The 26,019-nt window shown below is 45.8% G+C and overlaps 1 protein-coding gene across 1 annotated transcript; it reads right to left on the reverse strand.

The window, feature by feature from the left end:
* Window positions 1–764: 764 nt before the first annotated feature.
* CDHR5 (cadherin related family member 5) lies at window positions 765–25,866 on the reverse strand. Its single transcript, XM_065404513.1, has 15 exons — window positions 25,698–25,866; window positions 25,272–25,447; window positions 22,501–22,551; window positions 22,056–22,148; window positions 20,662–20,760; window positions 19,311–19,421; window positions 18,860–19,024; window positions 16,880–16,970; window positions 15,414–15,511; window positions 14,234–14,440; window positions 12,692–12,808; window positions 11,051–11,123; window positions 9,048–9,563; window positions 3,315–3,481; window positions 765–1,304 (listed from the first exon to the last, which is right to left on the reverse strand). Exons 1-15 carry the CDS (start codon window positions 25,864–25,866, stop codon window positions 765–767), a joined length of 2,673 nt encoding a protein of 890 aa, XP_065260585.1.
* Window positions 25,867–26,019: the final 153 nt, after the last annotated feature.

The following is a 26,019-nucleotide window of genomic DNA, read 5'->3' on the forward strand; positions in this document are numbered from 1 at the left end:
GGTGGTGCCTCAGTGGTGTAACTAGCACTGGGATTTAAATGAGCCTCCAAAGCAAACCTCTGTGGCAATTGCTTGTTTCATGTCAAAACCAATTAAAACAGACTCTAGTCTCTGCATCATTTTGAAGCAAAACCTGAAGTTGTCACTGGGAACTTCCCCACTAATTAACTTGGGAGGGGTTCATCTGTAGGGAAAGCCCTGGGAAACTCACATCTATTCAGCCGTTTCAAGGGAGGCTTAAGAGTGGCTAGATCACTTCCAATGAGTTCTCCTGATTGCGCCTCAGAAGAACTGGAGTGAGGGGGCAGAAGTATTTTTGGGGCCCCCTGGCTGAAGTAAGACCTGGGAGTAGTGCCGGTGGCCTAATGGCTAAGGCACTGGCCTCTGAAGCTAGGAACTGAGGATTGGACTCTCCTCTGGAATAAGATACTTGATTTAAATCAATATCTGCTCTGAAGGAGATGGTCTAGCTTAACCCCAAGTTATTGGGCCCAGTGCAGGCATTACTGAGTGAAGTTTTATGGCCTGTGCTATGAAGATCAGACTAAATAATCACGATGGTCCCAGCTGGCCTTAAAATCTATTTACTCTACACTTGAACGCAGGAGGGGATCACAGAGAGTATGTTCATGAAATCTGCCAGCCACCATTGTTTGCTAGCAGGCCTGTCTCTCTCACAACACAAAGAACCTGGGACCCTTATTCAGAAAAGTGGCTTCAAATTACCCACAGTTTCCAGACTGGCAAAACTCACTTTGCCGAGCCTATAACAAAATGTCGTCTCCTGTGTCTGCATCCTGGTCAGGTTTGAGGTTCCCATCCGTTGCTTGGAGCTGAGCTCTGTCTAGAATGAAGGACACCACTGGGTCACCGTGCTGACTTCCCTGCTCATCCTCCTCATCGTCCTCATTCTTATCCTCATCGCTATCAACTTCCTCTTCCACCTGGTCTTCAATCACTACAACATCATCCTTGGTGTCTGGATCAATTTCATCCTTAAACCACACAGCTTTGTATCCATCGTCCGCTGTCTTCCTGTCCTTTGTGAGGATAGATTTCACTTCTTTATCGCTGTCGGTGTCCTTTCCCTCTTTGTTCTCTTCCCCGCCCTTGATGGCGGCGGAAGCTGATGCAATGCTGCTCTCCACTGCGGGCTCCGGAGGAAGGAAGCCGTCTGACTGCTGCTGCACGACAGGAGTACCGTTCTCCGAAGTGTCGCTTCTTAGCGACTCGTCGTCTTTCGTGCTCCAAAGAGGATTTTTATCATCTTGGTAGCCTTGGTTACTTAAATCCTCAATGGGATCCTGGGGGAATGGCAAGAGCAGAAATGTCTCATGATTATAGGGGGAAGAAATGAAATGGAAAAAAACCACGTGAGCTTGAAATGCTTGGGCACAGCTCTGCGGACATCAATGGAATTGCCCCCTGATGTCAGCTGAGGATCAGGCTGTCGAGGGGGCCCAGACAGGAGGCATGCGATACCCTGGTGGTAACTTTGAGCTGTAATTTTCCCTCCCTTCCTTTCTACCATCAGAAAAGTTGAATCAAACAGTCTATGGCAGGAGTGCCAAAACTTACTGACCCTCCGAGCCACATATGACGATCTTCAAAAGCTCGAGAGCCAGGGGCGCCTGCGGGGGCTCAGGGCTTCAGCCCCACTCCTGCAGAAGTGCAGAGCCCCAGCAGGTGCATCCCACTGGGCAGAAGCCCTGAGACCCCCCCTCCCCACTGGGCAGAAGCCCCTACCCCACCACCCCGCTGCAAGGCAGAAGTCCCAAGCTCCCCCCACCCCACTCTGGCAGGTGGAAAATGGGAGGGAGGATGTGGAGGGCTCCGTGAGCTGCACTTTAATAGTATAAGAGCCTCATGTGGCTGATGAGCCACAGTTTGGCCACCCCTGCCCTACGGAAAAGGACAGGTTCAGAACAGCTCGCTTTGTTTAAGGATGGGTGGGCAGGATGCAAGACAGTCCAGTGAACTAATCAACAGCAGCCTCACCGCCATGACGACTCCCCTCTTCCATCAGATCTTGAGGGAGAGTGGGTTTTTTGTTTGTTTTTTAAATTGCTCCTAACCCAAGGTAGCCTGGTTAATAGGAAATTTATTAATGGCAGCGTGATTGTCCAGTAGCACCATTACTCCATTTAGGCGTTACTAGCATTTGCTGGGGCTCATTTGTTCCTATGGAAGCCATGACTTGAGTCAACATGTCTCATCTCAGAGGTTTGAAGCAATTACCTGAGCTGCAGGCACTTGATGAGTCTCTCCGTACCACCCCTGGAGTCACAGGACACCCATAAGAAGTGTATCTAATACTTTGCACTTCTAAGGCACCTTCCATCTAAGGGTCTTGCTTTACAAACGTTAGTGAATCTAGCCTCCCGACACTCCTGTAACTAGGGTGACCAGATGTCCCGATTTTATAGGGACAGTCCCGATTTTTGGGTCTTTTTCTTATATAGGCTCCTATTACCTCCCACCCCCACCACCCGTCCCGATTTTTCATACTTGCTATCTGGTCACCCTACCTGTAACAGAAGTATTAGCGCCATTTTGCAGATGGAGATAATGGAAGCCCAAAGAGATTAAAGCCAACATTTTCAAAAGAGGCCACTGATTTTTAGGGTCCTCCATTTCTGGGTGCCTGACTTCTCGATATCTGGGGCCTGACTTCTCAAGTTCTAAGCACTTGTGGCTCCCATTGAGTTCCCACCCCATCTCTTTGAATCCACCTATTGTCTGGCCTCTGATTCTTTGATTCTCTGGGGCCCGGGTCATCCCGCGGTTCTATCTGTACAGTGCCTAGCCCAGGGGCTGAAGCCTCGAAGTGCTATGGCAATACAAATCATCATGACAGTAACCTTATGTGATGTTTGGCTTCCCAAAAATGGAGGCCTGCAAACTCAGTGCTACTCTTAAACTTTGGCCCATGTGATTTGTCACTGTCACACAGCAGGACATAGACCGTGGCTATCCCAGCACCCTGGTTCTTTCTTTAACCCCAAGACACATAGGTGCCGACTCCATGGGTGGAGCACCCATGGAAAAAAAATAGTGGATGCTCAGCACCCACCAGCCACAGCTGATGGGGGGGGCGGGCGGTGGCAGCGGCGGCACCAATCAGCTGATGGGGGGGGAGGGGGAGAGCGGTGGGGGGGGAGGGGGCCTCGAGGAGGGGGCAGGAAGAGGCAGAGAAGGGCAGAATGGAGGTGGAGCATCCCCAGGGAAAAGTAAAAGTTGGCGCCTATGCCAAGACATCATTTCCTAGCTCTAAGGCAACCCTGAAATGAACTAGTTACAAATTAACCACTTACTTCGCCTCTCTTTTTTCCAACCAGACGCTCAATTGTGTTTCTACACTGCTTGCGGACAACGAATCCAAGTCCGAGTAAGGCGATTAGCAGAAATACCGCCAATGTGGCGCCTACAGCAGCCATGTCCTGTGCAGTGTAGCGCAAGTTAGCTCTCTCATCTTTTGTGCCTACGAGGAAAACAAACGGATGTTACACTTCTAAGAATCATTCATACGTGGCCTTTAACGCAAGATTTGATTGTAGGAGGAGAAGACAAAATCACTTTTCTAAGATCAAGGAAAAAGCTCTCCTGCAGAGTGCAAGGGGTGGAATGGACCCATTTAATCTGACAGGGTGTATTGCAGTGCCGTGCTTGAGGCATCGGTTTTTGGAAGGACCCCGAATGGGACTTCAGAACTTTCAATCAATAAAAAGAGGAGGGAACTTACAAAGGTGAATTTCCCATTTAAACGAATGGGGAATTTTTCCTGAGAAAGAATTGCTGGACTGGGACAGGAGTGTTGTGTTGACATTTTGCTTATCACATTTAAACCCAAAAGCGTCCTTTCCTTAACCATGGTTCCTCATCATGGACCTTGAATGAGGTGGGAGCTGAGGTGCCCAATGCTGTGGGGATCGATACCTGTGGCTTAGCAAAATGTCTGTGGCACATTCTGTACAGGGCCGAACAAAAGTTTACACCCATGGTGGGAAGGCAGATGGTGGCTGGAGTTTATTACTTTAAGTTTCAAATGATTAAAAGGCAAGTAGGATCCATTCTCATCCCAGTACCTTCTTATTACTGCCTAGACTGTGTAACTGAATGAGCAAATAAACAGTGGTGTTTCCCAGAGCAGACCTGTGTGACAATTTTTGCATCACAAATTTCCACCAGCAAAAGAAAACCCTTTTTTGTTTTCTTGTGGAAAATGAGGCATCCTTTGTGCAGCGTTCTAGCCCAGAGATTCAGGGCCAAGTAAAAACAGGGAATAAAAAATTACCAGAATAGCATTCCGATCTCTGTTACATGGCTGCAATTTGCACTGACGTCAGTGGGATCTGAGAAGCACCATCTACCCTCTTGTCTATTAAAGGCGGACTTATTGTGCCATAATACAGCTGCCATGCTGATAAAAGCCATGATACTGGCCAGTGTGCTTGTTGCAGTAAAGTGTCTTGGGAGTTGCTTTAAATTGCACTATTTTAAAGTGTGTTTAATCTTTTGTTGATGACAGCATCTCACTCTGATTCTTCATAGAATCATAGACCATCAGGGTTGGAAGGGACCTCAGGAGGTCATCTAGTCCAACCCTCTGCTCAAAGCAGGACCATTCCCCAGACAGATTTTTGCCCCAGATCCCTAAATCCCTAAATGGCCCCCTCAAGGATTGAACTCACAACCCTGGGTTTAGCAGGTCAATGCACAAACCACTGAGCTATCCCTGCCCCCTATATATATCTTATATTCCACGCCTATGGCAAATTGCCAGCTTTTCCTGGCTGTAAGTTTGGGTTACGCTTTCAGCACTCAGCAGGTACAAGAAGCCTAAGGATCAACATCAAAACTGAAATACAGTACTGTACTGCCAGAGGATTCGTCTATTTAGCTTGCCTCTAGGGGTATTTGTTTCTTATTCCATCCTCATTTTGAATTATAAACCAATTTCTTTCAAGTTTCATGATAATTAATAGTGTGTTTTGCCCTTTTGCTGGCATGTTTTATTTGTGGACTTTGAATATTACCTGGGCTGGTGACAGCTCCAACAGTTTATTATTAACGTGACAGTGAAGGACTGGCACTTATATGAAATTTTACTACTTAATTGTGTTTGATACCATGATTAGTGATGGGAAATGCAGCCTGCAGAACTGATGCAAGACTCCACTCTTTCTGATGTCAGTGGCTGTTAAGTTATCCCTTTGGTGCACATGTCCTAGAAATTAAAGTGCACTTCAGCATCCACCTCCCATAAGTTGAGTATTATTAAAATGTACTGTAACTTTTCCACTGACTTCTTCAATGGGCTTTGGCTCACACCCTTAAAGTACACTCCAGTCCTTAGCATACAAATCCCTTGACACCAAAGAACAGCCTTGGGGACAGGAATCAAAGCAATTAGACACAGAACAGGCCTATTGGCTCATTCCTCCTTGCCTTTGCTAGTGCTGATTTGGCCCTCTGAAATATACTGTGTATACAGGAAAATAGGGCAATAGTTCTATCACTTTAAGTACCCCAAGCCAACATATTTTTAGTACCGTGGTGAAACCATTTCATTGCCTAGTTACCAGTATGTTATTTGTTTAAAAATTTGGCCCTTAGTGTCTATTTATCAAAGTCACATCTATGTTTGGGTGCCCCAGTTTCTGATGTTTCAATCTCAGGTACTTTAGGTACCAAGATTTGAAAATGTTGGCCTAATTTTGGCACATAATAACTTGCCGGGGTGGGGAGGGGGAAGGTATGTGTTTGTTTTTCCCTCAGAGAGACTGAAGCACCTGCAACTCCCTCTGAAGTCATTGGGAGCTGGAGGTGCTTAGCATTTTTGAAAATAAGGCCCCATCAGTCTAACTGTGGGCATCCAGAAATGGAGGTACCCATTCTGGCCTGGATCTTGGAGAAAAGCACAGGTTGGAGGAGGGAAAAAATTGGAGAACCTGTTTGTGTGCACGTGGCTAGAATGCTAGCTGCAGCACCTCTGCAAATAGTTCTCTTACTAAAGAGCCAGTTTAGTTTTAGAAACATGAACTCCTCTCATGTTGCTACCCAGAATGCAGTACGTGAAACCATGGTGACAGCGGTCAATCTAGTGAGACCCATAGCAAGGAAGAGAGTATGATTAACAGGCAAACCAAGCAGCACCTAGAAATGGAGCAATCAGGTAGCATAGAGGGACTGGGAAGGCTGGATTTCCACACACAAATCTTTGCCTGAGCAGGGAAGCAGTGGAAGCAATAATTGAGTTCTATACAGAGCTGACCATGGAAAATAACTACGAGAAAAAGAAAATAAAGCTTTTTTTACTACCTCTTTGGTGATAAGACATGAGTGAGACATTGGAACAGCTGATGAAAGTGTTTGTGTACTGTGGTCTCAAGCAGAATGAGACTGTAGAGACAGGTGATTGTTTATTTTTTACCCAACACCAAGAAGCCGAAAAGAGAATAGATGCTTACACTACAGAGCTGAGAACTCTGGCATCCACATGTAACTTTGGAACCATAATTTAGAGACAGAGTCGTTTGCGGGACACCTGATTCCAGTTTACAGGAGAGATTGTGAAGGGAAAACAGTCTACCCCTAGAGAAAGGCTTCCAAATAGCAAGAGCATCTGAACTGTCCAGGGAAAAGATCAAAACAGTGATGGCCATTAGTGCAGAACAAATACACAGACTCAGAAAGCAGGACAGAGACGGACGGATTGAGAACGTAGGCATCATTGTCCAACGTATGTACAGCGCAAAGCAACATAACAAGGAAAAAAGCAGTTGCCCAGCCAATGGGCAGTGTTGTAAGGAGTGTGGGAAACAGAACCACTTTGTCCCAGAGCTGCAGCTCCCCTGGAAAGAAAGAAGCAGCAGTACATGCAGTGATTTGTGGAGGTAGAGGCTTCCAATGAAGAAAAGTACATCTGCAGTGTGACTTCAGCAACTCCAAAGACTGTCTGTCTATGTGCACTACCGAAGAAGGCTTCAGCCATTCAGCTGCTGTATTTGCGACTATGCTATTAGCTCAATGACCAATTCGATTCCAGCTGGATTGTGGAGCCAGCAGCAATGTAATCCCAGCAACAGTGAAACAGCAATATTAGATGGGAGAAATGTGGTTTCATTGTACATCACCAGGACTTGGTCATTCTGAGAACAGGAGGCTGTTGATAAGAAAACTTCTCTTGTTTCGTGGGTATCACTTGGAGTCTATAGTAGTTGATGCACAGTAGCACCAGCTGCTGCTAGGAAGCAGGGCAGTGTAAGCCATGGATTTGATTGTAGTACAACGCTAGAATATCCTCCACATGAGAGAGGAGGAAGAACAGTCAGTAGGGCCCTGTCCAGCATTTTAACAGAATATAAAGCCATATCTGAAGATGGGCACCTAAAGGGCAAGCTGAAGTTAGAAAACCATCCCCACATGCTGCCTGTGAGATCTCTTAAACAGAGTTTTAGCCCTGAGGAATCCACTGACAGAGCAACTGGCAAGTCTGAAAAGAAGCAAGACTGCACAGAGGCATCATTTCACCAGTTGAAACTAGCACAAAGTGGATCAACAGCCTAGTAGTGGTGAGAGACTCTTCAGGTAAACTGAGGATTTGCAGAACCACTTAACAGAGCATTGAAAAGAAGTCATTATCCAGTTGAGGATCTGCTACCTGACTTATTCAGGGCAAAAGTCTTCATACTTTGTGATGTTTAGAATGGGTTCTGGCCACTGAGATAGATGAGCCATTCAGCCCCCTGACAGTGCTGGCATGAAGCTATGATCTGACAGATTCTGTACTGTGGTCCTATGTGTATATATATATATATATAATCCCTATTAGTTCTTCACTCTAAAACACGGAAAACCAAAAAATGAGAAACTGAATTTTTTTCAGAAAACTGAAAATCTCTGAAAGTGAAAACTTTGAATAAATTTCTTGTGGGGGGGGGAAAAATCAAATAAACCCAAAAATTGTTCCGTTTCCAAAACCAGCAGAATTGAATTTTTTTCACAAAAACATTTGCCAGTTTTCAAACAGCTCTATTAAAAACACAGACTACATTATTAGTAGGGAGCAATATAGATAATATAATACAAAATCTTAAAAATTCAAAATGAAAAGTTTCAAAACAAAAAAAATGAAAACATTTTTATTTCAAAAAATGTCAAAACGTCCCATTTTGACAATGTCGGAACCGTTTTTTCTAATTTTTTTCTTCCGAAATTTAAATTCTGGCAAAACGTATCTGATTTTGCAAAGTGATTTTTGACAGAATATGGTTCCATCAAAATTTCTCTGACCAGCTCTGGTCAGCAGCAATGAAGTGCTACCCTCCTGAGTACTGGTAGAATTGTGAGTTGGAGAGGGGTCTCTGAGCCACAATGCCCTTCACGGCTGCATCTGGGGTGGAGCACCTTACACTTAACTGCCTTCAAAGGGCTGTTCCTAAAGTCCCAATCTATTTAGCATGTTTCATCTGAAAAAATTCCAAAGCAATTCACAAACTATATAGACACAGGAGTCCCTTTCCCCAGCATTGAGATGCAGCCACCTCGGGAATGCAGCAGTTTAACAGCACGGGGCAATACCGTGCAACATTTGAGAACAGGAAGTGAAGAAGAATGCTGTAACCAGTAAAAGCTGTACTGGGATTTTAGTTAGGCACTAAAAAGTAATTATCCAGATTGGGCTTTCCCCAGGACATCGGGGCTTAGCCCCCCTCCTCTTGCAAAAAGTGCCATGGGACCTTGATGACACCAAGTGGTCAGAGCCTTGCTGTGCACCCCAAAAAAGTGCTCTCTCCAGTAGTGCAGTGTTCCCCAATAGCATACTGCTATGTTGAGGAATATTGATCCCAAAGGGTGAGTGCATCCTACTGAGTCACCAATACTGCAGCAGTTCTTGAGACTTCCTTGGAAACCTCTCCCATTCGTAAGAAGGACAAATCAGAAACAGACAGCGATAATGAAACTGAATTTGCTGAGCACAGAGATATGGGGGGTGGGAGGGGGGGAAAACGCCTTGATTCTGAGTAGGGTACACATCTATCTACCTGTCTGATGACTGTTTGTGAAGGATGTTTGAGAAGACACGGGGTCTGATGGCCTCGGAGATCTGCTTGCTACTGGAGTTGATGTAAGATGAGGACTGGGCCCGCCAGATGGGGAAGATGGCAGAGCAGTGGATTGAACAGTTCCACCTGGGTTTGTTCCTGTTATGGGGAATTTGGTGGTTCTGGATTCTGAAGGCCCCACTGGATGCATGCTGGATACTCTGCTGGTAGAAGACTTTGTGGTAGCAGGCTTCGCTGTGGTTACAAGAGGAGGGATAAGTGAGCCGGAGGGAGTACCTGTCACAGGCTTTCCAGTGGGCCCAGGTGTGCCAGCATTGTTGGTTGTCATGTTCACTGAAGAAGTGGATTTTGTGGGTCCAGAATTGGCTGTAGAGGCCGTGTTAGTTACTCCAGGTGGTGAAGCTGATGATGAACCAGAAGGTTTTGGAGTGGTGGTTCCTGTCCCAGCAGCAGCAGAGGTGGTGGTGGTGCTAGGGGTAGGAAGAGTAGTTGTACCTGGAGACCCAACAGGTACCCGAGGTGGTGTTGGTTAACTTTTTAGCTACAATTTCATGTTACTTTATTTTTGACAATGGCAAAACATTTTATTCATCTGAACAGAGCAAAAGTAAAGCAGGTGGTGATTGATACAACAAGCCATACAGTTTCAATATAAATAACAGAGAAAGGTGTGTGTTCAACCGGCTGGAGGAGAAGGAGCTAAAATTTCTCCCTCCTTGCAACTCTTTAAAAGTGGAATTATGTTAATGGGCAGGCAGAATTTTAAACCTACTCAAGTCCAGGACTGGCATGAATCTTAAGAATCAGCAGAAGACTCGCGGAGCCATATTTTAAAAGGGCCTCCAAAACGCACCAGCAATATTTGTGAGTGCAGGCAAATCTGCATTCATAAGGGGACTCCTCCTGCATGCGATTATCTGTTTTTGCACATGCGAATACCTGTCTGCATGTGAAGCTGCAGGTGTTTGCCCACACAGATGGGTGTGTCCTCAAATAGCAGGGACATGTTTCAGGAAAACCTTTTACCACTTGGCCTTTCATACCTTTCTGTCATGTCTAAGCACCATTTTGCTGGTGTTGTCCAAACATTGTTATAGTGGTGAGGTAATGCAGGATATCAACTGCAACATTCTGCAAAGTGTAGTAGGATATAAACCAAGAAGGCTGTTTGGCAAGGTGGCCTGGGGTTTCTGACCCACTCCGTGTGCTTAATGTGCAATATTGGTCTGCCTTCATGCAGACTACAAGCTCACCAAGTTTCAGATCTGATTGACTTGTAAATTCTATCCAACAGCAATTGCTAGCGAGTATGAAAGGCACAAACTACCTTGTTCCAAAGAGGTTCCGTGATGGCCAGGGGGCCACATGAAGAGTTCTATGCATTGCCCTGTGGCTACCCTATTCTGCATTAGTCACAGCTCCTTATTAGTAAGAGCTAAAGATCCCAGAAGTTAATGTTCCCTCTTGACCTGAGCGGGAGGCTGCTGGGATCAAGAAGAAGCGCTATATGCTGGGACCTCTTGGCTTCCCTTCTCTTTTTAAAGATAAGAGCAGCTGCCATCTGCTCCTTTAAGCAAACTAGGAAAAACCTGTTAGCAAGGTACCCTTGTGACTCTCACTTGCACCAACATTCAGCATCCCTCTTCATTCTGACCAATAAAATGAAGCAGTACATGATCCTAGCTCTAGTCACGTGGATAAAATACATGGGAAAAGGAAAGTGAGCTGGCAAAGGCTAAATCCCTCGCACTTTGGGTCGGGGAGGTTGAGAGTACACAATGGCTGTTGTGAGTGTTTTAAGGATACACTTGGAGTGCTTTATCCTGCTCTAGCTGGAGGATAGAATAGAGCCTCCCGTGGGATATCAATGGGCTTTGAATTGGGACCATAGTCTCTAATGTGTGATCTGTGTTCTCTAGATTGCCTGGGGCAATGTAAAATAACTCTTTGAGAACCATAAAACAATGGGATGCCCAACGTACCTGTGGAAGGTGTGACCTCCACAGTGATCACAGTGTTTGCCTCCTGCAGACTCTCCTCATCGGTAGCAGTAGCCTATGCAGACATGAGAAGGAGATGATATTGGTTGCTTGCTACATTCATTCATTCATTCATTCATTCTCCAAACATCCCCTGAAGTAAAAGTACTCTGTACACTCCCACAGCACCTCCCGCTTGAGGCACTCGGAGCTCTGTACATATTCTGTAACAATCCTTGCAGCATCCTTTGCAACTGTGAAGTGGGGAAGCATTTTCTTTGCCATTTTACAGATGGGGGCTCTGAAGCATGAAGGGGTAAAGTAACTTGCCCAAATTCACGCAGGAAGTCTGGCAGATCTGGAATCAGAACTCAGATCTCCTGAGTTCCAGTCCTGTGCTTTAAACACCAGACCATATTTCCTCCAGAAATGCAGCAGGGAACAATCCTGCACTAGCAGAAGGATGCACAATGTGACAAAAAAGGCCTATCCTTTAAGAAGACCCAAAGGCATAAGTCACCTTTCTTGCTCAGAGAGGGAAAAAACAAAAGGCTTTATCAGAGGGTTTCAGAGTCCAGAGGCTATATTCCCTACAGCTGGTGCATATACCAAACCACCAAAAGTCTTTATCTCTCATCAGTCCCTTTGGACATAGCTCCCAGTTAAGTCATTGGTGACTTTGTGTGTCTACGGAAGGCAGATTCTTAATTTTAAGAAACATTGCCCCTCTTTGTGTAAACCCTTCTGTGTGCAAGATCGTTCGGAAAAAGCCAGCTCAGAGGAAAAATCCTACACAAAAGAGAGCTCTTAACATTGTTACAACAATCGCAAATAACTTAAAATATTAAGTGCCAGATCCTCAGCTGTTGGAACATGGCACAGCTCCACTGATGCTGATTTACACCCATTAAGGATGAGTCCCTTAGTATTTCATCTTCCCAACAAGAGCTGGTCCGTATCCTAAATGGGAACCTGGTAGATACGAACGGTGTTACTTGCACAGTCAACCTTTTAGCTGGGTCCTAAAGTCTTCCAAGAAGACACATTTTCTTTTCTTTTCTTTTCATTAAATTCTGTGCATATGTAACATCAGGTTTGCAATGATTAGTAGACAGCGGAGCTCGTTGAAATCTTTCTGTCAATTTTTTTCCTGTGAAAAACTGGATTTTTGATTAAACACAAATTTTGTGGAAAATGTCTGATTTCTTTGAAACTTATTAACTTTTCATTGGAAAACTGAAAATGTTCTGGTTTTTAGGGTTTTGTTTTGTTTTAAATGAAAAGTTGAAATTTTCTACCGAAAAATTCTGAAAAACGTGTGTGTGTGTGTGTGTGTGTGTGTGTGTGTGTGTGTGTTTTCATTAAAATTTTCCATGGGCGAGAAGGAAAACCCATTTCTTGACCAGCTCTAGCAGATTGTCCTGGATTTTGCAGGCTTCTCAGGCATGTTGGCTCTATGATCGCTGTTACCTTGACCTCCCTATTGCCCCAGATGTTGTCTCATCATATGTTTCTGTTGTAAGGTCTCTGGGGCAGGGACTGCCATTTTTATGATGTGTCTAGCTCTGATCGGGGACCCCAGATACTCTGGGAGCTACTGTAATACAAATAACTATCCTCTGCCTATCAGGAAAGCTGACATACCAACACTGTTATAGTCGCGGCTGACTGCAGCATTGTGTTTGTCAGGACAAGTCCATCTCTGGTTATGGTGAAATCGCTGCTGTTTTGAATGTTGTACATGATTTGAGGGTTGAGTTTCTGAAAAATTAGATAAAGTGAGTTAAGCATCTGCATTGGCTGTCTGTGTTTTCCCCCAAATTGTTGCCCATAACAATGAGGGAAATTCTTACTCCTATAAAAATGGTTCCCTCAGGGTGAAATTCGCTCCCATGCAAAGAACCAGCACAACTTAATCCTGTTGGGAAGGTTTAAATGGGACAAAAATGTTGCATAAGCCTCACGCTGGGCTTCTGGACTGGGGTGATTGTTGCTGGGTCTATAAAATGTTGTTCCACTGTTGGGTCCTGTTCCTGTCACAGGCTGGCTGGTCCTTTAAAGCAAGCTAGGCTTAGCAGCTGAGCTATCCCACAGCCTCACTGGTGATGCAGTGAATTAGTGATCCCAGCTGTGTGTGATGGAACTAGGGTGACCAGATAGTTAAGTGTGAAAAATTGGGACAGGGGGTGGAGGGTAATTGGCACCTATATAAGAAAAAGCCCCAAATATCAGGACTGTCCCTATAAAATCGAGACATCTGGTCACCCTAGATGGAGCTTAATTACAGTGACAGACCTCAGCTGCAGGGCCTCAGAACGAGGTCCATTTAAATGGAGCTGTGAATTCAGCCTTGAGAGGAGACCTGCACAAGGGGAAGTTGCCTCTCTGGGAAGGGCCTGGGGGAGTCAAGCTGGAAGGCCCACAGGGAGTAGGGTAGGTTCCTATGGGGGACCCTAAGATAGGGTCTGCAAAGAGCAGGGAGATCTCTGTGGGGAGGTGGGGGTGGGGAGGAACCTGCTGGAAGGAAGTAGCATAGGAGAAACTCTGTAGAGGGGCCGAGGGAAGGGGCCAAGAATGTCAGTGGAGCCCGAGTGGGTATTTATTTGGACTTGCAGAGGAAAGGGGCTGAACTTAAGAGGAGACCTGGCTGGAGGGCCAGGCCATGGAAGACTTGGAGAGAGAGAGAGGCCATGGCAGGCCTGAAGAAATGGTCAACAAAGGGTTCAAAAGAGACAAAGCCCACCCTGTGCAATGCTGCATCCAGGCCTCAGGGAGTGCTCCTGAGGTGAGGGTGCACCATAACAGGTACCCATCCTGTGTTCCTGGCTGCCCTTACACCAATTAAAACGGTCAGTCTCCTCTCTTTACCCAGTATCAATCACTCCATTGCAGACAGATAAATACCTATCCTCCCTTGCTCCTATCAGTAATGTCCCCCTCAAGCTGAGCCCTCCTTCAGTGTCTGAGCAAATGATGGGCCTTGCAGTGAGACTGAAAGGCTATGAGATCCAGACTCAGGATTTCTGGGCTTCCCTGTCACAGTGGATGCCATCAGCAGCTTTCAATAGGCTTGATCCAGTTGCCTCTCAAGTCAGTGGCAAACCCTTCCCTCCCATCCCCGACCCCCAATCTAGATCCACACATGAAGTATGTAGAGCAACAGACCAGACCCTTCCAGTTCCTTACATTAGGGAAGTCGTCATCGGCTGCAAAGATCTTCAGGGGTATTGAAGGTGCTTTAGAGTCCATGACCAGACTGAGAGTGGCCAGCCCGGCAGACACCGTCCCTGTGTACCTGGAGTTTTCAAAGTATGGTGCGTGGCTACTTTTAGTGATGACCTTGATCTCTACTGTGGTGAAGGAGTATCTCAGTGCATTGTTGGCCTGGGTGGCCTATAGCGAAAGGAGACAATACAGACACACAACTATTCCTGTTGTTGGTGAAACACAAGAGGACGTGGGGCCAGATCCAAAGCCCATTCATGTCAAAGGGATTCTTTCTATTGATCAAATGAGCTTTGGATCAGGCCCATGATGGGAGGCTGGGATAGAACTAAGTTAACATTTAGAGCAGGGGACTGATGGTTAGAACTGCTGTGTTCTAGTCCAGTCTCTGCCACTGGCTTTCTCTGTGACCTTGAACAAGTTTCTTAACCTTCCTGTGCCTAAAATTTTCCCACCTATCACACGGGAGGTGCTTGAGGCTTAATTTATATATGTAAAGTGCCTTCAATTCTTCAATGCCAAGGGCTACAGAAGTGCAAAATATTACTAGGGTAGGATGATCTGAACCAGCAAACACCGCTATGCTGCATAACACCAAGAGGTTCCACCAGCAGCTGTGTTTACAGCCTGATAATCTAGAGTTTTGCACATATTTTCTCCCAAAAATGGTTTAAAACTCATAACTTTCCTTCGATTATATTCTAGTTGGAAAATGAGCTTGTTCATATGGGCTGATTAAATAACTGCTTTTGTGCACACACAGATCATGCCCAAGTCCTCCAGCACTAGTCCTTTCTGTTAAGTTATGATAATTTTAACCCAAATGGATGGCTCTTTGGTTACGGTTGCTTCCTACGTCCTGATTTGAGGGCACAATCCAGTCATCTTTACACAGGTCAAAATTCCCACTGAAAATCCCAGCAGGAATTCTGCTTGTAGGAATGAGGCAGGATAACACCCGTTTCCAGACACCCGCCGCACACTGGATTCTTCAAGAAGAAAGCGTGTGCTTAATTACTCTTCATCACAAGCCAAAGCGCTGTGGTTTCCTTGACTCCTAGCACATGTAAAGTCACTGTCCTCCTGGGAGGCCAGAACTCTGGAGCTGAGACCTGGGGTTCTGGAATGTCAACAGACTTACCATGACATGCAACATGAACGTGTCTGTAGTATTTGCTGCTTTGTTCATAGTTATATTCCCTGTATCACTGTTCAATAAGAATACATCGTCCTTGTTTCCTAAAGAAAATGGGAAGGTTAATTAGGACTAGTATTGACCACAAGAGATGCTTTAGTAAACGTATCTAGAGCTTTCAGAGATTTTGCTGTGGCTCATGTGTTTTGCACCTTGGCTACGGCAACCCATGACATCATCTCCTTATTGCCCTTGCCAGGCTTTAGGACTGGACACACATAACATGGACACAATGCTACCTCAAAGTGTGGATTCGGCCTGATGAGAACAACAGGAAGACACATGCAAGCCTGATGAAGGAGGTAGGAGAGCAACACTTCTTATTTATTTCTATCGCAGTAGCACTTAGTGGCCCCAACTGATGTATGAGCCCGTCTGTGCTAGTACATACATAGAAAGAGCCAGTCCCTACCTCAGAGAGCTTACAATCTAACAGGACAAAGGAGGTGCTCTCCTCATTTTACCGATGGGGGGGAACTGAAGAACAGAGAGACTAAGTGACATGGCTAGGGTCACCCAGGAAGTTTGAGGGGCTGAGCCAGGAGTTGAATCTGGATCTCCTGGGTCCCAGTCCAGTGCCTTAGTGACAACACATGCCTTGGGAAGGAATGAAGAGATTTTTTTACAGCACTGTCAGCATCATGTTCCCTACTCCGTTCTGTATTGCCATATGGGTATGCAGATAGGCCACGCCTTACAGAACAAATAAAGAAGATCAGAGAACTAACAGTCTGTCTGATATGGATGAATTGTATTTGTCAATCAACTGACCCCTTTTAAAAAAAACAAAAAACAATAAAACTGACTGAAATAATGTGCTATTCGATCATCGAGAAATCAGCTGATTATAGTCAAGCCTTATCTTTTGAAATCAAGACTAACACACAGAATCCCAGTCAGAGCTTTTTGCAATGTACAGTGGTGCGAATACAAAATTCTTGACTAAAAATGAAAATGAAGAGGGTTTCAGGAATTTTTGGTTCAGGCAGGTTGAAGACTAGCTGGAATCGGTGTGACTGGAATGGAAAAAGTCAGCCCCAGCCATTAGGATAAAGATCTGTTTCAACTGAGAGAAAAGAGGCCCCCCAACAAACACTCTGCACTGAGCTCTGGTTGTAGAGATGTGCTGCTCCCTTTCTCCCTGTCTCTACAGTCTAAAGAGACAAGAAACCTATGAGGTTCCCACTATGTGTCCGTACAGCACCTCGCATAATGGAGGCCCTGATTCTATCCTGTTGGGGCCTCTAGACATTACAGGAACACAGGCAATTAATTGCGATAATTATTTTTCTGATCTAGAGCTATATTGCTGTGACTATATATTAATTCTGAGGTTTCCCCCCACTGGTGGGGGAAACTTGGCAATATTACCGATGAAAATGAATGTTTGGGAAGATAGGAACTTTGCTTACCGCCAACAATGCTATACACTATTTTTTCATTCAAAGTGTAGTCAGGGTCGATGGCAGAGAGGGGCCCAGGTTTTAGGATCAGCGGTTCAGTCTGCAACAACAAGGCAAGACTCTTAAAATCAAAACACTAGATGCCTGCAGAACTTTCCAATCCAAGTGATACTTGGCTCACGTGCACTCTGTTACTGGAAAACACAATGCATATTGCCAGGGGTTGACTATTGCAGAACAGAGATGATAGAGAATAGGATTTGGGGTTGTGTAGCTCCTTCCTTGCTCTAGGTATGCATCAAAAGCAATGGACTCTCTGTTGTTGGGAATTTTCAGTCTCAGTGGTTGACCCAGACTTGCCACTGCACTGACTTATTTATGACTGGAGTCAAAAGTCTGCTCATGACTAAGTGATACAGCCGGTACTGGGCATGGCTCTTAGGGGAGAGGGTGACTTATTGTCATAGAATATCAGGGTTGGAAGGGACCTCAGGAGGTCATCTAGTCCAACCTACTGCTCAAAGCAGGACCAATCCCCAGACAGATTTCCCAGCCTCCCCAACATGCATTATTCTGCTGAACATAGTCTCAAATGGTCACTGAGGAAAACAAACCATGTTTGACTGTAACCATCTTCCGTGTGGGGTGTGAAGACATGAAAAGAGCTGTCTCATGGAACAGAGCTGAGCAAACCCCACAAAGGGTCCAGTCCTGCAGCCCGTCCTCGGGCAAGAGAGAGACCAATGTGTACAAGTATCTGATTCAGAACAGATTTTCCAAACGCCTCATGAATTGAGCTGGTCAATGCTAGACAGGGGTTCAGAGTTGACGTTCTAGCATCGTTATTATCGTCCCTCGCTATTGAGAGGGAACTGCTGGAGCTCGCATTACAAAGCCTTCATTTCCCAAAGGGCTTTTTGAGCAACTGTTTTGCTAAGCACATCCACACTGACTCTATGCCAATGCTCTCATCTGTCTTATGATGATAATACCATGCTGTAATCTCAAGCAACAAGCACGTCTGGTGGAGTATGGTGATGGCGTAGATACGGGGTGCATCACATGGGTGCAGCAGGAGCAGGGCCGGCTCCAGGCACCAGCTGAGCAAGCTGGTGCTTGGGGCGGCAGATTGTTGGAGGCGGCATTCTGCCCAATCGTAGGGCGGCACGGCTGCTTTTTTGTGTGTTTGTTTTGTTCTTGTTCCGCTCCGGCCGCCCTGTAGGGGGCGGTGGCGCGGAGAACCAGAGCGCCCTGCAGGGTAGTCCTCTTCCTTCCCTCCCCGCCGACCGGAGCGGAGCCCTCGCGGCAGGCGGCAGGAGGCGGCGCAGCGGGAGGGGCCGCGTGGCAGCGCCCCTGCTGTAGCCCTGGCCGCCCCCTTCTCTCTCTCTCCCGCCCGCTCCCTCCTCCTCTCCCCCCCCAGCCGGTCCCCCTGCACCTGCGCTTTTTTTTTTTTTCTTTTTTTTTGCTTGGGGCGGCCAAAAAGCCAGAGCTGGCCCTGAGCAGGAGGCATCTCTCCTAAGCAGACAAACAACTTTTTCAGAGAAAGGGCCCTGTATCGAGGGCTGGATTGAAGCCCTAGGCACACCCTGACATTGGGGCTGTTCCCATGGCTTACACCCCAGTAGAAGGGTGAACTAGAGGGGTGGTGAAAGGCAATGAAAGGCATGGCGGCAGGATGCCTGCCAAATATGGCAAGCCCCTTCCCCAAGGAGTGGGCCTGGTCTGCTCCCTGACGGTGGCTGCAGGACCAGTTGGCTTCCTCCCCGACGACTGTGCTGCAGACTTATGCCTGGCTGATGTTTTCAAGCTTTTCTGCACACGATGGGAGCTAGGAACATAATAATATAAAGCTGAGGTTTCAACATCACGTGAATCCGGGAATCAGGGCCTTAGGCCTCTGCTCTGATCGGGCCTGGACCATATCTGTGGTGCTAAAGACCTGTCCTGGGATACAGACTGAAAGCATACAGTCCTGTGTTCGCTGCCTACCGTTTTCTCTGAGATGTTGACCCTTCCAATGTAGCCACTGCTGATGCAAACTTTCTTGTCCGCGTTAATGAAAGTACATGGTTGGAACCAGGGCGGTTTGGTGTCGGCTTGTTGGATGTCTATGTTTATTGTTGCAGTGGCTGTATTACCATTTGGTGCCCCGTCCTATACAGAAAATCAGAACATTCCTGTTAGATGCAAGGCATATTTCCAACCTTAGAACCCCCTTCCCTGGAGTCCCTGCAAAATGTAATGGGCCAGATCCTTAGCTGATGTAAACCAGTGTATCTTCATCAATTTTTCAATGGAGCTATGCTAGCTTATACTAGCTGAGAATCTAGACCTGCAACTATTGTTAGTATGACAATTACACCTATATTGGCGGATAGAATACACACCAGGATGTAGCAGCTGTGAATAATGAGATGTTTTGCTCACTTATAAAACTCACCCTTGCATACAAGATTAACTGCATAAATGTATATTTATCATAGTCCAGGGTTTTGCGCAAGTAAATGCTTGGGTTATTAATTCCGTGTATGTTAAAGTAGTCAGTTGCTTCCTGAAAAACAAGGGGGGGGGGGGGAAGAGAATGATAGCTGTCTCAATCACATACACATACTCTGAAATACTGTTAGCTGCTTAACATATATAACATCCAAGGCTGGGTATTTATAGGAGAGATACATGCATAGTTCAACTGTTAATGATTTGAACTGTTTGGTCTCTTGCTAGTAAAATGGAATCATCTCTGGCATCTCAGTATGGATCGTTAGAGGAATTTTGAACATTCTTCTCTCAAAATGATCATAGGGCTGAATTCAGATTTAAATCAGTGTAACAGAGCAAAACTTGGCACATCGCCTTCTACTGTAGTCAGAAATAACGGGCTTGGCTTTGCTCTCACTTGCACCAGCGCCTTTCATAGTGTTCTTCCTGATTTATACCATTCTGAGCTAGACTCTGGTCTGATGGGTAAAATTGTGAGCTCATTTACACCTGTTCAGCTCCATTACAATCCGGGAGGTTGCACAAGTGTAACTGATGCAGAACTTTGACCCCCGTCTGCCCTGGACGTGATTCTCTTATTTTTTTGTTTGAAAAAAAGTTTTTTGTCAATTCCTTTGTTAATTAAAACTTAAATCAAATCAAACAAAATGACAAAACACCACCCTTTATACTCCAGATTGGCATCAGTTTAACGGAATATAAATTATCCATTGGTCTTTCAACAAAATCCTTAAAGATGAAGACTGCTCTTGTGGCTAAGGCCCCGGACTGGGGCTCAGGGGATCTGGATTCAGTTTCTGGCTTTGCCCCAGACTTCCTGTGTGACCTGGGGCAAATCCCTTAATCTCGCTGTGGCTCAGTTCCCTGTCTGTAAAACTGGGATAATCGTACTTCCTTTCCCACTCTGTCTGCTGACCTATTGAGATTCTAAGCTCTTCAGGGCAGGGTCTCTCTCCTTACTATGTTTGTAGTACAGCCTAGTACAATTGTTCCCCAACCTGGTCTAGGTTTCTAGGGGCTACTGTAATGTTGAAATTGAATAGGTGCTTTGGTAATATATTTTTTTTTAAGTGTGAATTTTTGAAGAATTCAGTATCTAAAACATGGATTTCTCTGTTCCACTAGTGCCCTCCTTGCTCTGTCCTTGCCTTAGCTTTCTGGAAATCCCACATGTACTCCAGCAGTTGAATAACCAACTCTTGTTGAAAGTCCCACTTGCCTCCTGTCTCAAAGTTGGTGCCAGTGTAAATCACTAACAAAGAGTTCTATGTTTTTGCAATGAACATACTCACCGGGGTGATCGCTGTAAGTTCATATTGCACGTTGTCCTGGTCAGCATCGCTAGCAGTTACGGTGTCCTCGGGTATAATGATCGTATTCACTTTTGTATCCTGAAAACAAATATGCATGATTATTTTTTCCATTTTGGCAAATGGTCACCTGCTGGATATAGTGTCCTCACTGGTAAATCCTTCCTAGTCTCCTTGTGCTGTATGGGTCAGTGCTCTGGAATTAGAGAGAATCCTCCCACTGCCACCTCTGACCAAGTTTAATTGACATGGTGGTAAAAATGCGGGATGCTCCCAGAGCATTGTCTACACTAGGGTCTTTACCGGTACTGGTGTTGCTGAACTGAGATGGCGCCAGAAGTGTGTATTCTAAAATTCCCTGGTGTAGATGTGACAGCTGCCATCTTGGCTGACACACTAGGGACTTAACCAGAGCTAAAAGCAGGAGCTGCTATAGCTTGAGCTAAAGACCCAAGATTTCCAAGCTGTGGCTGCAACAGGTTCCTCTCCTCTGATCGGTGTGACCAAGAGGGGCAGGCCTCGTGAGAGGACCTGAAGTGTTTTGAAACCTGCCAGGGTCTCTACATGGAAGATGGGTGACACCTGGTGAGCTAAGCCTGCATATAAACTGTCTGGTTTTTTTAGGATACGTCTTCTCCGTGCAGTGCTTTTGTTCTGACTAAATAGTACTTTGCTTTATGAAGACTGGCTGGTTGCTGGTGAACCTTGTCCTTGCCCCTGAGAGAGCAGGACTGCAGGTGCTGAACTAAAGTCAGTTCTGCTGAGGTGAATTAATTGCAGAAATCTGCAGCCTAAGTCTGAAGGGAGAGGATAGTGAGATCGTGCCCCAAGAAAGTCGACCACTAGAGGCCTGAAACTTGGGTGGGATCCCTCAAGGCGGCCAGTAAGAGGTCAGAGGTGCAGTTACCTTAGGAAATGTGACAGTCAGCACAGAGGGGGACCTGTAACATGTACTGAGAAGTGGGTTTCATAGACAAAGCCCCTGGAGAGCTGCACATGTAAGGGGTGCCACTGTTGGCTGCAGTTTGCTTTTTTCTGTGTGCTTTGATTTTGGCTAAATAGGTTAAGAACTGATTTCAGAAGTACTGAGCACCTACAACAAAACAGCTGAAGTCAACAGAAGCAGCAATGGTTCAGCACTTCTGACAGTCAGGTTTAAAATGACTTTGACTGTACGGGCAATAATTCTAACCTGAAATGTCAAGGAAGTATTGTCTTCACCTCATGCACGTCCTCTAATTTTCGTGGACGAGAACAGGTTGCATACATGCTGATAAATCACTTTCCTCTTGCCAAGATTAGAGTCCCACATGAATTGGAATTATCTGATCTGTAATCTTCCCTTTATTATGACAACACTTTAATAAAACCCTTACCTCAGGAACCTTTACAGTGATATTTGTTTCCTTGAATACCGGGCTGTTATCATTCAAATTGCCAACTTGTACTACAACAATCACAGAATTGACCTGGTGGGGAGGTAGGAAGAGGGGAGAAAAATAACAAAAAAGTAAGACCGTTAGGAGCGGCACTGGCTGGTAGGCATGAGACAGTGTGAGGATCAGAATTGGATCTGGACTACATGTGCATTTGGGCTGTAGGCTGAATGAAGGCTTGGGTTTGAATTTGGATATGATGGCACTGAAATCTCATGGGCAGTGGGGGTTTTTTTGCTCTTTCCAGGAGAAGACAACCATGAGAATGAGCAGTTTCTCACAGAGGGTATGTGTTGGGAATAGTTAACATCCAAGCCAAGTGTGGTGTTCTGTTTCTAGTTTCCATCTAGCAATAATATGGCAGCATATTAGAAATTATACTCACCTCTATACCCCCTTTCCAGCAAAGCAGGTTTACTAGTAATGCATCTGCTGTCTGTGTTTTAAAAACAGAAACAAAAAATCTGTCATTTTAAAAAACATCCATTGTGGCACCAACATTCTTCTCAGGTGTGGCTCACTCCAGTCCTGAGGCAGCAAAGTAATTGAGCTCCTGCTTTTGTGCATTTTAAGCACGAGCTTAAATCCAGTTGGGATTTAGGGACAAGTCTTATTTGAACTCAATGGAATTTAAGTTTATGCTTAAAATAAAGCTAGTGAAGCTAATAAAGCTAGTGCTTTGCTTCAGCTGTGTTTACACTTTTTTTTTTTTTTTAAGATATTTTTCTTTCTTCCTTTTACAGGCCTTCAATTAGCTTCTGATCTCCGTTACACTGGTGTCAATGTGAAATCATACCATTGACTTCAGTGGAGTTACTCTAGATTTACACAGATGCAGATAGGATTGGAGACTCTCCGCATGCATGACGCTAGGGCTTGTCTACACTACCTGCCGGATCGGTGGGCAGCGATCAATCCAGCGGGGGTCAATTTATCGCGTCTAGTCTAGACACAATAAATCGACTGCCGAGCGCTCTCCTGTCGACTCTGGTACTCCACTAGGGTGAGAGGCTCAGGCAGAGTCGACGGGAGAGCATCAGCCGTTGACTTACCACAGTGAAGACACCGCGGTAAGTAGATCTAAGTACATATTCACGTAGCTGAAGTTGCGTAACTTAGATCGATCCCCCACCTAGTGTAGACCAGGCCAAAAGTGGGGCAGTGAGAGAGTTCTTTGAGGCTGTTGCTCAGCGAGGTTTCTGTTTATACAGATACCAATGAGCCCAGCCCCTTTCTTCATGGCTACGTCTGTTCCCATAGCCAACACTCTGTCTACCTGACTGCAGAATTAACATCCACCCTGCTATAGTGCCCCTTCATTGCTCCCGCATTACAGTGAGTCTAGCTGGAAATTCTGCAGCAGATCCAGGTAAATTAAACCGAGGTTAATATTGAACAGTGAGTACAATGTCCCCCACAGGGTCTGTTTTTACAGGAAATCTTTCATTGTTCGATATGCTGCAGATTTGTATATTGGGAAAAGCAGGACTGCATTGCAGAAACTATTGAGAGGGTGGGAAGGAGCTGGAGGCTTTTGTTGCTGGGGACAGTTTAGGATTGGCACATTTGCTGGCTATTAAAATAATCGGCAGTGAAATAGTTAACAATGCTGCCATTTAAATTGCCATTAAATTTCCAAATTAGAACTCTACTAAGGTGAACAGAATCATCTCGCAGCTCTAGACTGTCGTCATTTTGTGTATGTATGTGTATGATAGTAAACCAGGCATGGGGAGTATCCGAACTCTATTGAAGTGTATTTACAAGTCTCTTCTTTAAAACCTGCACCATGTTCTCCAGCACACCTTATGGACCTCCTGGAATAGACTTCAGGGGTGGGGAACATAAGAACAGACATACTGGCCAGACCAGTGGTCCATCTAGATGAGTAGCCTGTCTTCTGACAATGGCTGGTGCCATATGCTTCAGAGGGAATGAACAGAAAGGGAAGTTATCTGTTCCCAGCTTCTGGCAGTTACAGGTTTAGGGACACCCAGAGCATGAGGTTGAGTCCTTGACCATCTTGGCTAATGGACATTGATGGATCTATCCTCCATGAACTTATCTAGTTCTTTTTTGAACCCATTTGTACATTTAGCCTTCACAAAATCCTCTAGCAAGGAGTTCCACAAGCTGACTGTGCATTGTATGAAGAAGTACTTCTTTGTTTTAAACCTGATGCCTGTTAATTTCATTGGGTGACTCCTGGTTCTTGTGTTAAGTGAAGGGGTAAATAACACTTTTTTTCTCCACACCAGTCACAATTTTATAGACCTCTATCATATCCCCCCTTAGTCGTCTCTTTTCTAAACTGAACAGTTCAAGTCCATTTCATCTCTCCTCATACAGAAGCCGTTCCATCCCCTAATCATGTTTGTTGCCCTTCTTTGTACTTTTCCCAACTCTAATGTATCTTTTTGAGGTGGGGTGGGTGAATAGAACTGAATGCAGTATTCAAGGTATTGGTGTACCATGGATTTATACAGCAGCATTATGATATTTCCTGTCTTATTATCTCTGCACCTGTAGGCTTTCCCTCAGCAATCAGCGGTGGCTCCAGGCACCAGCGCTCCAAGCGCGTGCCTGGGGCGGCGGGGGGTGCCCTGCTGGTCCCTGCAAGGGCGGCAGTCAGGCAACCTTCAGCGGCATGCCTGTGGGAGGTCCGCGGATTCGGCGGCAATTCAGCGGCGGGTATGCCAAAGCCGAAGGACCGGTGGACCTCCCGCAGGCATGCCGCCAAATCCGCGGGACCAGGGACCTCCCGCAGGCAAGCCGCCGAATCCGCGGGACCAGGGACCTCCCGCAGGCAAGCCGCCGAATCCGCAGGACCAGGGACCTCCCGCAGGCAAGCCGCCGAAGGCAGCCTGACAGCCGTGCTTGGGGCAGCAAAAAAGCTAGAGCCGCCCCTGCCAGCACTCACTTGAAAAAGAGAGAGTTAGTGGGGGGAAAAAGGTTGAATTTACACATACAAGTTCCCTGTTCAGGATACCAAACGTCAGTAAAATAGAAAAGGTGACGCCATTTTAAAAGCCAGCTGTGCTGTGACCGTCAGAGGTATTAGATCATGTCTCTTTCAGGTGACCTGTACTCTAGGAAGAGTGTTTTACAATATTAACTCTTCTGCTAATTGTCTCTTTTTTCCAAATAAAAACTTACCTCATAATCCAAGGAATCGGTTAGAATCAATTCTGTGCCATTAATGGCAAACCATCTGGAGTCGGATGAGCTCTCAATTGTTACTGTGACACCAGGCTTCATTGTAATGGTGGTAACAACAGCCCCCCACAGATTATTCTCATTTATTGTTGGTGTCTCATTTCCTACAGAACATTCTGGAAAAAGCACACAATCATTTGTGTCAGCGTTGGCACAAAATTGTCAGCCAGTTCTCTTTGGATGTTGGAACCGTCAGACTGGATCAGACTCATGGACCAACTAGGTCAGTATCCTGTTGCTGGCAGTGACTAGCACCAGCTGCTTCAGAGGATGGTGTGAAACCCTCTGCAATAGGCTGTTATGGAATAACCTGCTCATAGGGAAAATTTCCTCTGTGCTCGTAGGACTCAACAAATGCGGACTTACCTGTGGTGCTCTGTGCGTGAACTTGTGTTAAGGGCAGCAGCAGAAGGAGCGCAGCAGCAGGGAACTGATTAGAAACCGCCATGCGGGAAGCAGAAGGAAGCCCACGTCTTTGGGCAAATGTAATCCACCACTTTTTTCTCCGTATTGTCACTGAAGCATGCTCACCCATTCACTGCCCCAGGAAGAAAAGAACACTGCATGTCTGGAGCAGACGCCCACTTGCTGCACTTCAACCTTTGCCTCCCTGCTTTATTGTTTAACTTATTTATGACTTATTTACTGGTTTCTGTTTTCAGACTGCAATAAGCGGTGAATTCCACAT

The sequence above is a fragment of the Emys orbicularis genome, chromosome 4 (genome assembly GCF_028017835.1).
Source record: "Emys orbicularis isolate rEmyOrb1 chromosome 4, rEmyOrb1.hap1, whole genome shotgun sequence".
In the NCBI taxonomy this organism is placed as follows: domain Eukaryota; kingdom Metazoa; phylum Chordata; order Testudines; family Emydidae; genus Emys; species Emys orbicularis.

What these genes read in the sequence shown, in the direction of transcription:
- CDHR5 (XM_065404513.1), bottom strand. Translation starts at nt 25,866, where the DNA reads ATGGGTGAGCATGCTTCAGTGACAATACGGAGAAAAAAGTGGTGGATT. An exon ending in TCACTGTAAAGGTTCCTGAG is followed by an intron (nt 20,761 to 22,055) that starts GTAAGGGTTTTA and finishes ATTTGTTTTCAG; the next exon opens with GATACAAAAGTGAATACGAT. An exon ending in TCAACATCTCAGAGAAAACG is followed by an intron (nt 16,971 to 18,859) that starts GTAGGCAGCGAA and finishes TTGTTGTTGCAG; the next exon opens with ACTGAACCGCTGATCCTAAA.